This window comes from Aptenodytes forsteri, unplaced genomic scaffold (genome assembly GCF_000699145.1).
Source record: "Aptenodytes forsteri isolate BGI_AS27 unplaced genomic scaffold, ASM69914v1 Scaffold51, whole genome shotgun sequence".
NCBI lineage: Eukaryota > Metazoa > Chordata > Aves > Sphenisciformes > Spheniscidae > Aptenodytes > Aptenodytes forsteri.
In genome coordinates, this window is record NW_008795495.1 from 1,019,510 (window position 1) to 1,038,785 (window position 19,276).

Consider the following 19,276-nt stretch of genomic DNA (forward strand, 5'->3'; position numbering starts at 1 on the left):
CAATAGGAAAAAAATGGGTCTAACTCCCATATATAAATACAGGCTAATGTGAAACAGACTTTCTAGTAAAACTGGTTGACATTCTGGAAAAAAAAAAGCAAGCTACAATGAATAAAAAAGAATTGGAAAGATACAGAAAATGCTAACATTTTAGAACATACTTAGAATATTAAAATACAAAATTTACAAGCAGCATTTTGAGGAATTTAATTATTGATTTCACTGAAATTAATATTTGTTGCAGATCTGATTCCACTGTGATTTTCATACTGTGAAATCAAGGGATTATTTGAGAGAAAAGGTACCATGCTAGATTAACAATGATGACATAATCCAGTTTTTGAAAAGACATCTGCTTTTTCTGTAAATGTAATATTGTTTAGCACAACTCAGCCTTTCAGGAGCAATTTTAACTCTTATATGTAAAAAAGGGATCTTAATGGATCACAGAAACCAAGATCAAGATTATATACCATTTTGATTTAAATCCATTCATTTTGAAGTCAAAGGTAAAACTATTTTTTTTTTTTAATAAGAGCAAACACAATGGAAAGAAAAACTTAAAATTTAATAAAAAAATCCTCCCTAAATTCTGTTTAGAAGAAACTCCAGAACATATTGATGTAGGTGTATAATAGAATCTGAAAGCTAAATTTAGCTCTTATTGTGGCTAGATTTTACCTAATCTAAATAAAACAAAGTAATAATTTTATTCTTTCAGTATAAGAGAAGTGGAGTAGTCTGAAAAATTTCACATGAGAATAACATTTTATTCTGGATAAATAAAGGAAATTGAGAATAAAAAATAAAATTGAGGATAAATTAAGGATAAAAATGATCAAGGCACAGAAAACAAAACTGTCATGGATTGCAATTAATAGAAGTGATCCTTTTTTGAAGGTCAGTATATAGGCGGAGTAATCATATTTGTATTGTGTATGAATATAATGTAATCAAAAGGAAGTTCTGGGAATAGAATTAAAATTCAATTTCTAAGTTCATTAGGTATCTGTAGGAGAACTGAATGCTAATGTCTATGTTTAATTGCAATTGTAATTCTAGAATCTTCTTGGTTTGGTCTCAGAAACTTAAGTTTGTGTGAAGCAAAATTTGTAGAGGGGTAATATCTTTTATTCAACAAGTTATAGTTGGGGAAAAATGGACATGCTTGACTGTGGAAGAAAGACTAATTGCAATTAAAAAGCCAACTGACTGTGGAAAACTAATATTAAAGATTTTGCAACTGATTTCTAATTAGGATAGAGAAGCATATAAAGAGATTTAAACCAGTATACTTAGGCTTCAGAACTGAAGTTCAGTTTGTGTCAGGAAACAAAGATCTCCATGCATGCTAATGCTGTTAGAAGGAAAGACACATCTTCAAATCACATGTCCCAAGTAGGATGCTGTATGTATTTTTTAATCTCGTATGGTTTTGAAGTTTTCCACTAGTAAAACTCTTTTAACTACAACCAGAATTCCTCCCAAAATTGCTAGTGACAGAGGACTGTGAGGTTTCTGCTTTTGGACCATGAAATGTTTCCTAAAGGATCAGCAAGGCTTTAAAGAAGAGGTATACTTGGTAGTCCCGGTCCCAGGGCCTGTGCCCCCCTGAATAGCACAGTTTCATGTTCCATTAGTGGCCTTAGGATTCTAACTGATTCAGCTAAGAAGATAGAAAGCATCAACGTCAAATCTACTGCCAAGGCAAAAGCTCAAAGTATCGTTACTGCCACAAATGATCAACCCTAAAGGGAAGCACAGATGACACTAGTATTTTACCATATGAACTTTATTAGATCAAATAGTCTAATTTTCCTTATTCCACTTGCATTTATTCTGAATTCCCTACGTGCTGTTATTCTTAGTCATAAGTGGAAAGTCATAAATTGGCAGCTCTAATCAGGCAAAGTCGTGTATGTATGAGCATCAGAAAGAAATAAAATGTAGTATTTTTATCCCTCTTGAAATGTTAGAAGAGGTTCTGTAGTCACGGTTCATCTGTTACATGATGCAGTGAAGGAACAGTATCAATTTTCCAGCTTTTCATGAGCTTCCAACATGCAGAAGATGCATTAAACAATGAGATCAGAGCCCACATGCTTAAATTGAATATAAGGTTAAGAAAGAATTAGGAAAGTGTTCTTTTGACTCCCGCATTTGCAACAAAGCCCCAGTGCAGCCAAAGGATTGCTTTGTGTATAATTCGATTAAACACACAAACTTCCCCTTCAGTAGACTCACTTATAAGATATGTTAACACTGGCAAGGAGGTACAATCTGAAGTTACAAAAAAAAGTCATATTGGAGGTTTGCTTTTAGTTTTGTTTTTCTTCCTACTGTAAAGCAACAGCTCAGTCATTATGAATGAAACTTGAATATCCAGACTTTTCTACCTCTTCCCTTCAGTAAGAACTAAACTGCCTGTTTAAATGAGGCCATAACCCTTCTGAAGACAAGACCTGAACAGAAAAATTTTATATTACTACCTACTTTTCTCTTTTAAAAAACACAGTTTAAAAGTGATTAAATGTACTTTGATGTTTCTGCAGTTAAAACTTTTGTGGCCACGAAAACTGTTCTCGTGTTCCCTCCTGCTCCTTGTGTAGAGCTGTCCCTTGATTATCCAGTTCTGCAGGACACATTCGTGAGAACAGTACCTGAACTTACTTCTCCATGTTCACATATTTATGCCTACAACAGACTGATTTTTTTTCTTGTTCACTGACTGTGAACAGTTTTTATGCTTTTATAGGGCATAAATACTCAATCTTTCTCACTTCCAAACTTCTTCAAGTTTGTGATCAACAGAGTATTCACTGTGTAAATCTTTGTTCTCATGAAGTTATCATTCTTGTTGTCTGATAGAAAAATAATCATTTCACAGTTAGTAAAATCCTAAGCAGTGCTGAAAAAGTCATGGTTGTTTGATGACTACAACACAGGCACCAGCTCTTCCAATATTTAGGGAAGCCATCTGCAGAAAAAAAGATACAAATTAACTGAACAGGAACAAGCCATGCAAGAGATTGCCAAAGTGCTGTGTCAACGTTACTCTAAAATGGTCAAAATTAATGGGAGTATAAACCACTAAAAATAAATACAACCCACAATATTCTAGTATTGTAGTTTTAAGGTTACTTACTCACATCTGACATCTTTCACTTGAAAGTGTGAGAACAGGAAAAAGAAGGAGTGATTTTAGAGCTGTCATCAGTTTTGTGAACTGTTGATATGCAAGGGGTTTCTATAATCTGTAGACTGTAGCTAATGCTTCCACTTTAGTCCCTGAGGCAAGGTCAAGGTTACCAATACCAAAATTTTATGGTTCCAGTATTCCTAAACAGGTTCAAGTGTCCTTTAGAATAAGTTTGGCAGCTTTAGACACTATTCAGGACAACACGAGGATTAATAACTTTAGGAGACCGGATCTTGCTGAAACTAACACAGTACAGTCAGCTTATATGGTATGTAATAATAATAGTAATGATAGTACACTTGTTTTAGGATAAGATCATGCTTTTGAAGTATGTACTTTTCTGACTAACTTTAAGGGGTACTTAGGGTGACTAATTCAGAAGTAAACATCTACACTGGTGGAACAAATTACTTTTTCAGAAAGTCTTAAAACAGAATTAATATCAGTAAGTGTTGAAATAATCCTTTGGGTTTTTTTAAGGCTTTGCTGTGAACCCAAATCTTTCCAAGCACTACTGTGACATAATAAAATACATCCCTTCTACAAGCAAATCACCAGTCCCCAGCTTCTTGCATTATACCACTATTTCTATTATACCTATTAATTTTTATATGATCCAATATTAGGAACTTACATACAGGTCAAAATTTCAAAATATCCATCAAACAGAAGATAATGGTATTGAAGAATGAAATGAAAACTTGACTTTCTACATAAAATAAGCAAATTTTCATATGAAGGATCTTCAGGACATGCTGGTTACCAATTAAAATTCCAGATCCATTTTGATACTTTTTATGACATTTCTTCTACATGAAGAAAGATGAAAAAAAAATAATTTGCTATAGAAATTGAACAGAACAAGAATTTTGTCTGAAAGGTAACAAGATAATATTTCTAATGACTGCTTATTCTGTCTTTTTCCAGTTTCTTAGGATCTAATTCTCTTTTTTCTGTCTTCAGAGGAAACTCCTTACATAATAGCTGATAAAATACTAGGACTATTTTTAAAGTTATGGCAACCTCAGATACCAGATTTTTTTTTCAGAAAAGTAATGTTTTTATGTACAACTATCAAAATATGTTACAGATGAAAAAAATAAAGACTTTATGATTACCTGTGTCCATTCATTATTTTGAGGATCATATGCTTCCATAGTGTTCAGGTATGTTTGACCATCATAGCCACCTACTGCATATAATTTGTCACCAAGGAGACAGACACCAACAGCATCTCGAGGCATACTCAGTGGAGCCACCATTGTCCATGTATCAGTTTTTGGATCATACCTGAGGAAAGAGAAAGGAAACTGAATGTCCAGGGAGAAGATAAATGTGAATTCATGCTGATCTTCCTTGAAATATACCTCCTTGAATTAGCCCTTTTTTTTTTTTTTCTTTTTCCTGGGGCAAAAAAAAAATTTAGCATCTTAGGTGTTATCTTATCCAAAATATTCTAACAGCAAAAAGAAAACATACAGATTTATTGTGTTCCCAATTCAAACCTCTAAATGTTGATTAGGAATTTTTGTTCAGCTAACCTTTTGGAATAAACTAAGGTATTTGTGGGGTAAGGTGTCATAAAAAGAGATTTGAGAAGGATATAAGAGCAATAGCTGGATGTATGTCTATTTTTATATATATATTTTAAATAGGATATTTCTTGTAGCATATTAAAAATATTCTTTCTAAAATTATATTACATTATATTTTAATTTCTAAAATTATACTATACAATGTTCATAGCCAGAAAACCTCCCTAAGAATTCAGGGGATATGTTTAACTGCATTAGAGTTAGATTCTCCTCCTGATATTTGCTCAAGTGAAGAGAGTAGTACCTGTTTTAGGTCATTAATCACCATAGAATTTTTAAAACTGAAGGCAAAATTCCTTTTGTATAATTATAGTAATTTAAAAATTAAACATTTAGCCTAAGCCATTAATTTAGGTATTCATTAACAATATAAAAATTAGGTAATTTCAGAAGGCATTCCATTGTGTGTGTTTTAGACATCTGTAAAATAGAAATGAATCACCTTTTGATAGTGTCTCTCAGTTTGTTTCTAAGGATGTATGGAATATCAGGTTAAACTAGATACCTCATTTTTAGATGACAAATATTGCTAAAATAGAATACTGTATCACAGTATGTTAGAATTAATTTCATCTGTCCTTAAGCATCTCTACTATGTAGTAGAATCACTTGATAATCAGTGGAAAAAAATAAACAGTTTAAGAATATAAATCCTTTGACTGACTTTAGTAATTTGCTTAAGCGTAAGGTAGATCAAACTTTGAGCATGATAATTTCACTAAAATAATTATAAAGGAACTCCATAATGGCTAAAAATCTTATTTATTTACAAGTCCTCTAACTACTATATTGTTTTATAAAATTAGGCATCAAACCACTTTCTCCTACACCTTTAAGAGACAGTATTAGCTGTAAGTTCATTTTTCGGGGGGAGTCAAGGTCTTTCAACATATTTTCTTGTAGTCTAAACTTTATTAACTAGAAGCTGATAAACCTACAGAAAGTTGTATATACATACACTTTACAAAAAAGGAAAATTCTAGGTTTTTACTACAAAAGCTGACTATAAGAGCCCCTATTTCAGTCATTCATATTTTCAATAAGCAACTGGTAGGAATACTGTTATAAGTCCCACATTATATTTGAACAATGGAAATTTTTTAAACTTTTTAATATAGATATTGCAACAATGATGTTACAGTGCTTTGCTTGTAACATGACCTTCAAATCAGACAATAACAGAATTGTCTTTAACCTTGATTAAATTGTTCTTGACAGAAAAATACATTTTAGGAAAAAAATCTACTCATCTACTGGCTGCTAATCCTTCTGGCTTCATTTGGACTTCTCAGAAAATAAAATGGTAAAATGTTGTATTCAACTTTTTATGTCTAAAATGCCATTAAATTGATTGTGTTGTTAATTTTCCTTTCTTTTTAAAATTTTATTTATTTTATTTATTCACATTCTTTCATTTTGCTATCTTTTCTTAAGAAATTTTGAGTTAAATACCTAGATTTGTGATAAATGTCTTTTAAAACTTGAGAGGAAAATACTTTAAAAGAGTGACTGAATATGTGGAAGGGAAATGCACATGTAACGACAAAAAAAAAATAATTTTGAGTGAATTTTTTCAAAGACTGTGTGACTTTTTCAACAACAACATCGTATGCGTCTAGCTGAAAGAGTTTCACGACCAGTGAAATGCACCAGCATGCACTGTATCTTCACCTGCCTAAAAGCAATAAATTTTAATAGACTCTTTGATACACTACTTTTGAATTACAAGGGCCAAGGTGAGGAGCTGCAAAAGAAGGAAAACTAAATACAATTTACATCTTTGGACTTTTTTTTTTTCCCCCAATAAACAGGTAAGCAAGGGCTAAACAGAATTCTTATAACTCAATTCTGTCAACAAAATAGAACTGCACAAGAACTTGTTTTTTGTAATTGCCAGAAAAATGTCTGAGATTTCTTATATCCCTTCTTCTGCTAAAAACAAGTGTACATTTCATCTTTATAATAACTAGGTATGCCCTAGGGTGAGAAGGGTTATGATAAAAGTTCCTGAATGTGGAAAGAAATAAATTTGAAATCAAGGTGAGACGAAGGGGAAAAACTATAGATCACTTGCTTATATATTTAATAGCTGTCAAGTTTGGAGTAACATTTTGAAAAGAAACCTACTTTATAAAATCTGCCAAAATATCTCCAAAATTTCATAATTCTTAAATAGGAACTAGTTATTTTATCTTTAAAAAGGAATACAACATTGTAGTTTCCCAGCTTGTGAAGAGCAGCCAAACATAACTATTATTTTGTTTTAGAATGCTTGAATCCATAGGAAATCCTTTACAATTGCATCAACCTTAGAAGAGTTCAAACTGGGAGTCCTAATTACTATTGAACAGGATTTTAACAGTAGCGTTTAAGAAACACATATCTGCTCTCACTAGATTTACATAATCTCAAAAATAAATTTTAAAACATTATGTATTGTTTAACAGTCTTCTGGGAGAAAATTGGTATTTGAATAAAGCACATCCTATCGGGCTGTATCAGAATGACAAAATGACTGAAGCAGAGACTCATTCCTGAAAAAGATTGATACCCTAGATGTTTACAGAAAGTAAAAGGTTAAGAAAGATATAAAATAAGTTGCTATAATAAACTTATTATTACTTACTAGTCTTTGGTTTCCTAAGTTATTGAGAAGTTCTTATTTTTTAAAGATGATGCATTATTTTTGAATGTAAAAATAGACACATTAAATCACATCCCAGCCACCTTATAAACTTATCAATCACAGGGAGGGCCATGAGAGTTTTTTTATGTTTTAGTGGAGTCTACCGGTTAATTTACATCCACTCTACGCAAGGTAATAGCCTTACAAGTTCTGATTTGTTAGTCCCAACTTTTAGTCTGGAAGCTAACCGCCCATGAAGTACATTATCCACATTTTTTGCTATCAGTGCAAAAATACCTAGACGAGGAACACTGTATAATGTAATTCAGATACCAGTACATAAAATAGCTTAAGGATATGTGGTTTAGTTCATTGTTATAATCCCCCCTGAGAAAGACAAATGTGATGGGATGTGGTTTGTCTTCAACATCAGAAGGGTTTTCTTCTCAGAGACTGAAAAATGAAAGAAAAGCTCCCTTACAAGTACCAATAAGCAGAAGTAGTTGGAAAGATTTCATACTTATTAATATTATCACTAGTAGTCTTAATATAAATTTACTTCATTGAAAATTCTGGTTATTGTTCCTTATAAATAGAAGCTCACAAGGATAGGCCCTGTAAGTACAGGCATCATGGGATTTCTCTGATGAACTTTCTGTCTGTTGGAGATGAGAAGTAAAGTATTTGTCAGTCTGTGATCTTTGCTTACATACAGTAGAGATGGGAATGAGCCTAAGACTGAGCAAAATCATATGGATAACGTAAGAAGTAAGTTTTATTTTATAATTTTTGGATTACATATTGGGTAACTGGTAAATGCCAAGCCAGATTCAGCAGAAGCAATAATTGACATTTAATTAAAGATTAATCCCTTCAGAAAATAAATAGATAAATCTCTCCCAGCATCTATCTTTACTTGCATGTTAAGATAAACCAACTACTCAAACATATCTAACTTAACCTTTGCAATCTGTACATATTTGGACAGTGTATTTTTCCTTATTCTATTTTAAAGCATACAGAAACAGAAAAAAGTCAAACCTTCATGAAACATTTGAAGAGTACCTTCAAATTGAATGGTATAATCACTCCACCTGTGCCCTGCTGCCCTACTAGATATTCTTGAATTTGCAGAATATCCACTTGCAAAATTCAGGGTACTGTAAATACAGTGTGTAAGGCTTATATCAACACGTCAGGAAGTGGCAGTGTTGCTAAAGGACGCTACTGTCATGTACTGTAAATATCCATCACCAAAGCAGTTCTATATTTCTTCTTTGCTCAGCATGTTTTTAGAGTTACGAAATACTTCTAGACACAATTTGGCATTATAAAATTATTTCAAGTCTGAATTTTTATCTCTGCAAAGTTTAGTTTATGACTCTGCAGTGCGTAATATCGTGCCTTAAAAAAAAGATTTCTTAAATGAGGTGTGAAAAGAGTGGAGTTTTGTGTCCATGATAATATATTTAGTCTGTGAAAAAAGGGGAAAGAAAATAACCTTCAAAGAAATTGTCTTCTACAAACCTCTATGGAATTTTTCAAGTAAGTAGTAAGTTGGCATTTCTTGAGATAAAAACATCTGTTTAGTTTTACCATCATTTAGCTAAGAAAATTATGCTACTGGGCATTACTTAGTATTTAAAAAATGCATGTATAATTGGATACCTTTCTACATAGTCCAGCAGTCGGGAACAATGGTTAGAAGCAGGAGCATCATGGCCTCCAACTGCATAAAGAAAGCCATCACATGTAGCCACTCCTACACCTCCTCTTCTCTTACACATAGGAGCACACATATTCCATTTATTTGTGTGAGGATCATAATATTCCATTGAACTCAAACACGAACTTCCATCCCGACCTCCAACTGAATATAACCTAAGAAAGTCCATGCAAATAAAAATGTTAATAAAACTAGAGCTCAGAACTGTAGAAATAAAATCAAGGATCATCTGGGTTTTTTATCTGACATCAGCAAACAGGAAAAAGAAAAAAATATAATCTCTCAAATTCATATGAATTTAATATGGTCAGCAAACATAGATGATTTTAATATTTTTACCAAATTCACATACTACTTAGTGCTTTGCCCACCTGAATAGAAAGGAAGATATTTTCTTTCCAGTAATGGATATTTTCATTCTTCTATTACAGCATATACTGCCAAGAGTGCCGTAAGTGACATACAGATTTGTCTCTATAGATTTATAAATCATGTAAGCAGGGTTGCTGCCTAACTGCTCATCATCTGTGAGGCGGAAGTGAAAGTGCTAACTTATAATTGGTAATCCAGACAAACCAGAAACATGCAATCCATTTATTATAGTTTCTCTGTGTTTTTATCATGCATCAAAGTAGTGGGAATTAGCCTGTCCTGTATTTTAATATTTTATCTTGTATAATTTTTTTTACTGAATAGATTCACAAGCTTCTAATTCTCCCTTCTTGAGGGAAAAAAAAAAAAAGAAAGAAAAAAAAAAGAGTACTGCATAAGCTCTGTATGCTAAAGTACAAACCATATGGAAAACTGTAGTCAGTCTTTGATCTAGTATTCAGCCTATTCCACATATAAAACTGCCAATGGGAGGCTCATGTCCAGAATGAATTTTACACTTACAATATAGTAGAGATCAAATATGCAGTGCATTGCAGAAAAGAATATCGCGTTATGTTTTAAACACGGATTTTTAAAAAGTACTACCTCGGTTTCAAGGTTCTTGGTTATACTGAAGAAAGGTATTGCCCACACTAACATTAACATGTCTACTCAGCAAGTAAGAAAATGATACCCCCAGGCACTGTATGTTGATTTTCTTCATCAGAATATATTATGAGGATTGAGTTCTGTAGCGAAGTCATGGAAAACTTCTGAAAATATTTTAAAGTCGAAATGCAAAAATGTGGTTTAACAAAAAATATGTTGTGTTTGTAACTATCTGCAGGCAAGAAACTTGTTTCCTTCCTCCCTTTATAATGGTTCCTAGGAGGAAACAGTTCTGATTGTTCTTTTCCACTATTACCATGCTGCATTCATTTCTTATATGAATCCTTTTGCAGTCTGTTGCCTTTTCTACAGTGCCTGGAGATTAACTAATAGAAACACAGGCTATTTTAAAGTCCAGCCACTGAGCAATTTAGGATGCAAAAGCTGTCTGTGTGAAGCAATTACTCATTTGGAAGCTTTTACTGTCCTAAGCGCTCCATGAATTCAGAGCTACTTAAATGTGCTTTTACCACTACGTTTCATTGGCATGGATGCTGATGAATAAGGAAGTACCATACTACCACTAAATATGTCACTGAAGCCATAGAACATTTTGGTACTGCCTGACAGACATACTTGTGCTCTGACAAAAGTAGCCAGGAGAATCCATACTCCTCTATGGAAGATGTTAAAGCAAATACACTTTTTTGCAACTATTTCTGTAGGTCCAGACCTAAGACATTTACCTTTCTATATGATTATCAGATATCTACAGGTGGGATCCAATTCAAGATTAAGACATGTAAGTGTTAATCTGTGGGTGTTTACAGCATCTAAATTGCTGTTATGCTCAGGGTAGTCAGCTGAACCTAAAGAACAATTTGATTCACCAGCCACAACTGTACTTTTTTTCTTCAGCAGAGAGTAAGAACTGCAGAACAGCACTAAAAAAAATTTAAACATGTGATCCAAATACATTTACATTAATATAAATGTAAATATAAGCATTTACATGTAGGTGTCTGGAAGGATGTTATCCTTATTTTCAAAGATGGGACTTGGTTCAGCTTCCCACAGACAGTGATCAAACATTTTTTGTGACATCTAGGGTACGGTGACATTCCCTACAGACTGGCAGATATGACAAAGATTACACAGGAGAAACATGCATGATTGCTGGAGGTCAAGTAAGATATCCTGAGGCAATTCAAATGACAGTAGGTAATTACATGTAGATAAGTGAATCGATCCCTAAAAATGAAGACCATAGTGATTGGAACCACCTAGTTTTTGTTAAAATGCTCTACGCTATTCAGAACAAACCAAAATTAATTTCCAAAATCAGATTTTGGAACTATCATTTTAGGGTTTGATTGTGTATATTCCTCAGCAAGGAATAGTTCATAAGACTAACAATAAAATTTTATTTCACAAAGGTCTAGTTCAGACAAATAAAAGTTGGAAATCGAGTAATTGTTTTAAAGCTCTGGTTGTGGCTGAGCCTGAACACCTCAGTCAGGAATTGCTCCCACTCTTCAGCCAAGTTCCCTAATCCTTGGTCACAAAGGCCCAAAATGACTGCAGAACAACTCTGCAACCAGTGCTGAATATTCAGGATACTGTACAGCTAACTGAAATTTTTGCAATACTTATATCCAAAGATATTTAGTAGTCTTACTTCCTTCTTAGTGCTCAGAGTCCTATTTTATTAGATGACTTAAAATGAATCTATTTTTGCAGCTTTGTCTTTCTTGGTAACAGTTTAGAGTAAAATTTCTATAGGGAAAAGTATAATGTATTTCTCTAAAAAGCCTGAAAACCTGGCACTTCTGAGATCAGATATCAGTCCTGTAATTGCAAGGGCTACTCTTATACCTCTTAGGTATATTCAGTTCTATTACTTCAGTTACCTGGTACCACCCCTGCTCTGGATAATTTGTTGAAAATACTTGTAAGTAGACTTTCATTGTCATGTACAAGTACTTGCAGAATTCAGAGCTGAAAAGTAATCCAGTGAGTCTGAATTTAGCGAATTCAAGTTCCTCAAATTTTGCTTTGTTTGCTAATTTCACTTTGTTAATTTACAATATTATCTTAGTAATTTTACCTTGCCTTACGTACTACTTCAACTAGCATCAAACACATAGCTCAATTTTTTCTATTTCTCCCAGATTACTGGTGTCTGTAGACTTCTTGTAGGTGCCATATCTCTTAATAGCATTTAAGCACCTACAGTATTGTAAGACTTTTATTTTCAACATTGCATGATTAAAAAGAAAGCTTGAGAAATAAGCATAATCACGATCACATAATAGTCGTATCTTCATTCATTTTTGAGTTGGGAATATTCTGTTAACTGAATTGCACCTCCTTGTGTATCCCATCAAAACTGTTGGGATTTCTATTATAATCACCACTGTTTAGAGGGGAAGATCGACAAGGAAAAAGCATCCAGTACTGAGTACTTTTATCTCCACTGATCACAGTGAAAGTTTTGCCTGTGGAGATGTTATAGATTTCTATTCCCCAATGGCCTATATTTCAGCTTATTCAGACACTGTGTGTAAATATGAATTTAGACCAAACTCAGTCTCCTCTGAGCTGGAAATTTGTCTTTTCAGGGTTTGGTCACTTCTTTTTGTATTAAGATGGACAGAGATTCCTAAACATTTGTGTATATATATATGTATAAAATGGCTAGAAAATGCAGTAGAAGTTTCAAAGTAGGAGGCATCAGGAGAGATCATGACTGGCTGGATCAAAAGCATTTATCTCAGTGCTATCATTACAAACCTTTGATAACTAATCAGAAAAGCCATTTTTAAATTCAGTTAGACAAACCAACCTCAAAAGACCAGACTGCCTTTGATGTGAGGTATTATGGCTTGTGAAAACAGTTGAATCATGGCTTTGCTGCATTTCTTAACGAGGTTTTGCCTTTCAAAATTCTTTTACTATGAATATCAAACACCATATCCAGTCTTTTGCTTTGGCCCCTTTTTACCCTTTTCTGCCCTTTTAGTGTGCCTGAAAGAGCAACAGAGAATTACTCTGGCACAAAGGATATCTGCCCAGTAGAAGTGAGGGGAAGATAACTTTCATCAGTGCTGGACTTCTGTATTGCTCAATCAGTCCATACCTGATCTAGGAATCAGACTATAGGAGAGGAAAGATATCTATCCATGCTGCCTTGGTTATGCCAATGAACTGGCAAAAATTGAAAAAACAATTTTCTGAATGGAAAGCATTAATGAAGGCTTATTTTTGTGTGTAAATTTGGAATGGTATTTCATGTATTTGGTGCAGTAATGCAGTAGTGCAGTAAATTAAAAATACATACAGTTTGACCAAAAAAAAAGTGAAGGAAAAAAAAGTCATAGAGTAAGTGCCTGCAGTTAAAGAAATAGTAACTACTGATAGAAAATATTGAAAGAAAAACACACTTTGCATGGATAATATTATTATGGCAAAGTTCTTCTTCCTACACTAGAAAGTACAGTTTCCTAATAGAAAGAAAGTGTTTCGAGTAAATTTAATTCTAATCAAATTTATATGGGCTACATTATCTCTGCAAGACCAGTGATTGAATGTGGATTCCACCAGTTAAAAATGTTCTTGACTGTATCAGGCTATAAGATAGTTAAGACAAAATAGTCTTTGTAAATTAATCATTTACTACAACATGAGCTTATGGCCCTTTATTTGCTCTCTTATTTATTAAAAAAAAAATACAATGAATCTGTCCTAAATAAGAAATTGTTATTGAATTCACAGAATTACTTTCTGCTACACTGAGCTAATGTGTTTATTATATTCATCTTCTTTGTGAGTTTAATAATTTTAGACCATATAGCTGTTCCATTTTGTTTTGTCTCAGTATCCATTTATTGCACAACTTTGACTTAAATATTAAAAAAATATCTACACCTTTTTGTAGTTTCTACAGTTAAGGAAGAATATTTTCAACACATGTCCCTTTTTCCCTATAGCAGGAGGCAGAATAATTGCCTTTTTGAGAAAAGAGTTTGATCAAAAGCAGCAGCTAATAAACAGCACGTTTATAAAACATCAGTAGTGTCAAAACTGTCATAAAAGAACCTGAAATAACTTCTACAGGACTTAAATTAAGGTATAAATTTATTTATAGGTCAAAGTACATTTAGAGTAAAATATAGTAAGAACAGAGACAAGATTTTAAAAAATTCTACAAAAAATTTCTAAGGCTGATAGCTTGTGAGTTAGTTTGTCACTCTTCTAATTGCAAAAAGGGTTAGTAAAATTATTTACATTTATAAAATACCTAACAAGTAATTATTATCATCCTAAGTCAAATTTCATTTTGCTCTCTAGTTGGTTAGATAATGTAAGATCTGTTACGGAAACAGATGTGAAAGCATGAATTTTTTGTTAAGGAAAAGCACTGCTGTATTTCAGTATCAGGCAAAATATTCACGTCATTCATAAAATATTGATTTTAAAGTATTTGTTTGTAGTCAGTGAGAATATTATGGGCAGAAAGCATGCAGTATGAAACCTATTTTCTCTCTTTACATGACTGTAATTATGTATGCCAAGTATAGTATTTTTCTTAGTTCAAATGGATTAGTAAAAGAATAACTGAATCGTCAATAAGGCACAAGAGGAAAACAACCCTCAAGCAAAAACAGCCATGAAAAAAACTGCTCTGATGGGAAATATAATTGGTTCAGTCATACTTTCTTATCTTGTTAGCTTGGCATGAAATTTTGAAGTGTTACTTCAGGTTTAAAAATCACAATTACAGCATATTAATACCTCATTTATTTAATAATATTGAGCTAGTTCCCTAGTTTTTACTGAAGTATGAAAATTATCAGTGCATTGCAATTACATGGATGACTTTAAAAAAAGTCTTAGATCATTTTGTCTGTGACCTTCACAATGAACAAATCCTTCTCAATTCAATGATTTTAACCAATAATGAAAGATTCAGCTGAAGTTGGTCTACCGAGTCAAAAGACATTTCATTTTACCCCAATATTAGTTATTAAGAAGTTAATCAAGTTTAAAATTAGAGAAATAGAAATATCAGTTAACAGTGGAGATGGCATGGTATTCTGTTCTGCTGAGTATAGTAGATATTTGATAGCTGCTGTAAGGGCTGTTGCCCATAAAGATATTTAGTTGAGTATCAAATTAGATATTTAGCTTTCTTTCATTTCAGTAAGATTTAGGTGTTTAAATATCCTTCCAGATTTACACACCTGTGGAAATAAGAAAGTATGTGTATACACATGTATATACACACACACGAATACATGTGTGTATACATGTGTGAATATAATTCAAGTAAATGCCTACATTTGGTCAGGGGAGTATCTCTAGACTTCTCCGACTGCACTGATCAAGGGCTTCCTTCAGGTCCCAGCATATAGGCACTAGGTACTCTTTGACACAGGCTAGGATTCTCATGCTTCATCTCCCACTAAAGATAATAATTACAAGCCAGACTTTCAGAATAATCCAGAATGTGGGATGCCGATATCTTTTGCAGTTTTGATCATGAGGTAAGACAGTGATTGCTGAATGCTTCTTAAGAATCTGTGCTTCATTGTGGAAGCTGCACAATTGAAAAATTGGCTGTGAATCTTTCTAGGCATTACCCACACTGCCTCCCACTGTCTCGATTGGTACATATGTTACATGTAAAAGCTTAAGTTTGATGGAGTGACCTGATGGCCTTTTCCTGTCAGGTATTAGGACTGACTAAGTTAACTCACCATGCCTGCTTGGTCTGAAGTACCTTTATATGCCCAAATTAATGCATACCATACTATGTTATGTTCATTATCTATGTAGAATTTGTTGTTCATTACAAAATTTACAGAAAAAAAAGAACTATGTAGTAAAGACAAAATGTTTCTTATTACAAAAAACTGAATGGCAGACCTTACAGCAAATGACAGTCACGCTAGCTGTATACCAGTCAACAGTCAGCTAGTCCAAAAATCTTCTTTATGTGGGTGATGAAGAGAAGTGCATGGTGGGGTGTACACGCTAAAAGATGCAGATGTGTGGTAAACACGCAAAATAGAAATGTGGCCTAAGCCTGACCATATGGGAGCCTGACCATAACATATCAAGAGAAAACAGGCTCATCAAGTCCCCACCCTGCAATGTAGCAATGTCTTTAGCATCTGCCATGTTTCCTAACAATGATTTGGGTTCTAAAGAGCAATGCATCCTAGCTGCATATACATCTGCCTTGGAATGTAGGAAAAATATTGGTTTTACTGTAAAGTTTCATGATTTTTCATTGTCATCTTCTAAGAGTCACATATATTTACCTAACTTGTATCTGTTCTAGCCCTTTTTAAGGCTAGCCTAGCCACATAAAAAGAAGTAAGCCTGTGCAGAGACTCCTATTTTACAGGCTGGATGTAAAATACCAAGTTAAATCTTGCTTGAAGAAGAGAGAATATGATGCATATTGAATTGAGTTGCACATTCACTGAGCTGCATGGGACCCCCGTGTACGAAATATGAATTTGTGTGCAGAAGTACAAAAGATCAGACCAGGACACTGAATTAGTAATAAGCCTTAATGATTCTGCTAAGAGAAAATGCCACAGATAGTTTATTATATGATGCATGAAAGGCAAAGAAGCAGAACTCCTGGAGGAGGTTGTAATCAGCCAGGCAATCAAGTTTTGTAGGTGGTTATATGAATGTAATACATTGCTAATTCTCTTGTGCCAAACTGAACTGCTATTAAGGACTTTGTGGAATTATTAACCTATGCTTCTCTGAGGTCAGTACACAGCGAATATATTCCTGTGAGTGACTAACTACAAGACAGTCTTGAGAAACTTTCTTGTGCACGCACTAATTTGGTTTGAATTTTGGTATTTTCTTGAAAATGAAGGTTCAGCAAGCTAAATTTTCTGATGTTCACTTTATAATAATGCATAATAGTTATAAGGGACATATTAAACTAAAGCAACTGCTATTTACCACAGGCACAATATTGATCTAAATAACACAAATTTAATTCCAGCTTTGTTTCATTAAGTGACCTGAAAACAAAACATTCCCCTGCACATATGCCAATGTCTGTATTGGACAGCTCTCTGTGTTTCCCATTCAAAATGAAAAAGAGAATAGCTAGAAAAGTACTGCTAAGACAATAATCCAATTTATGGAAATCCATTACTAAATGAATCCAAGTATTGCAAAACTGATGGAACTGAATGAATGTAATTGAATACAGATAAATAAAACCTATTTTTTAAAAAATATAGCTAGATGTTATTAAAGCCTCTCTACCTAACAAATCAAATTGAAAATATAACAAATGAATTTGCATGGGAGTGAAGGGACAAAATAGTAAATATGTATATACATATGTATTTTAAAAAAAAATCATTAGTATGCTCTATTTCTGTGAATGCTTAAGCTACAATCAAGCAACAGACAAAATCTGACATTGCCAATTGATAATAAATAATTTCATAAAGGACACAACCACAAAATCACATTTTTATGTTGGACAGTCTTTCAATAAAAATATGAAAAGGGAATATATTCAAATACCAGTGACTAAGATAAACAGGAAAAAGGAAGGAAACATAATTGATGAAGAAAGATGAGGCTTTTCAAACAACTCCAATGTTAAAGGTGTTGGATTGGATTAAGAGGATCTATGTTTATGGTTTTGTTCCTATAAAAGAAAATATCTCTGGGTCAGTTTAAGCATCTTCCCTTAGTATTTGTATTGCATTTTCCTGCTTAAAAAAAATCACCAGTCATAATTTTGATGTCTTTCTTGAGATTATAAATTGTGTCTCGTCCTCAAGAAAGTTTGAGCATTTGATTACTTCCTTTGGTACCAAATTTATGAAACAAGAACCACAGATAGAGCTATTGCACCAACCTCCTAAAAGATCAAATGTTTTAAAAAATGTTCAACTTAGCTTTTTTCAAAACTGCTATAAAAAAAAAGGGGAACCATGGCCAGAGCTGGTCATTTGCCCCAGGACAGACTTGCTGCTTGGGTACTTGAAGCTTATCCCCATTCTTCATCTTTCATCTTTGCATAATTTAAATGGCTTCCTTACTGGTTTCTAATAATCTTTTCTTTTCCAAACTCAATTTAGACAACATTTGATAGGAAACCTGATCTCCTAACTCAACACATGTCCAGTATGTGGCAATTATTTAGTGATTAAGTGTGCAAAAATCAATATTGTAATTGTACCAGCTGTAAGTGCTGGCGAGGGGTGCTCAGGGGCGGCCTCTGTGAGGAGAGGCCGGGGCTGCCCCGTGCCGGACACAGCCGCTTCCAGCCGGCTCCAACAGACGCACCACAGGGAACAGCTGAGCCTCTCAGCCAAGATGGTGATGCCTTGGGGAAAACAGGATTAAGAAAAGGCAAAAAATGCCACACAGGCAGAGTGAGGAGGGGAAAAAGACAGTGAGAAACAGCAGAGGGAACACTGAAGTCAGAGAAGGAGGAGATGCTCCATGGCACCAGAGCAGATATCTACGCTGCAGCCTGTGGAGGATACTACGTTGGAGCAGCAGGATATTTTCTGAAGGACTGCAGCCTATGGAGAACCCATGATGGAGCAAGGGAAATGTGTGAGGAGAAAGGAGCAGCAGACAGGAGCAGTTATGGACTGACCACAACTCCCATTCCCCATCCCTCTGCACCGCTCAGGGGTGGGGGTAGAGGAATCGGGAATGAAAGACATAAGTTGAGCCTGGGAAAGGGGGGAAGAAAGGTGGTGTTTTAAAATTTGTCTTTGTTTCTCACTACCCGGAATCTATTTTTATTAGCAATAAATTACATTAATTTTCCCCAAGTCGAGTCTGTTTTGCCTGTGACGGTAATTGATAAGTGATATTGCTGTCTTTATCTCAACCCATGGGCAATCTCATCCTATTTTCTCCCCTTGTCTGATGAAGGAGAGTGAGTGAGTGGCTAGGTGGGCATTTGACTGTTAGCCAAAGCTAACCCACCATAATTTTTGCCCCTATGCAAACGCACGTAGCATGGGGGCCAAAGCTACCACCATAATTTTTGCCCCTATGCAAACGCACGTAGCATGGGGAATAAACACGAGGAGTTAGAGATGTGCACACGGCTGCAGGGCTACGACCTTCTTGGC

General features: G+C 34.1%; 1 protein-coding gene across 1 annotated transcript in view; it reads right to left on the reverse strand.

The window, feature by feature from the left end:
• Positions 1-2,553: 2,553 nt before the first annotated feature.
• Positions 2,554-19,276, reverse strand: part of KLHL1 (kelch like family member 1) — a 194,315-nt gene continuing 177,592 nt past the window's right edge. Inside the window, exons 8-10 of the mRNA XM_009281714.2 lie at positions 9,089-9,301; positions 4,318-4,489; positions 2,554-2,977 (exon numbers count right to left, since the gene is read on the reverse strand). Of these exons, the coding sequence (XP_009279989.2) occupies positions 2,918-2,977; positions 4,318-4,489; positions 9,089-9,301 (445 nt within the window). The 3' untranslated portion in view covers positions 2,554-2,917. The remainder of the gene's footprint in view (positions 2,978-4,317; positions 4,490-9,088; positions 9,302-19,276) is intronic.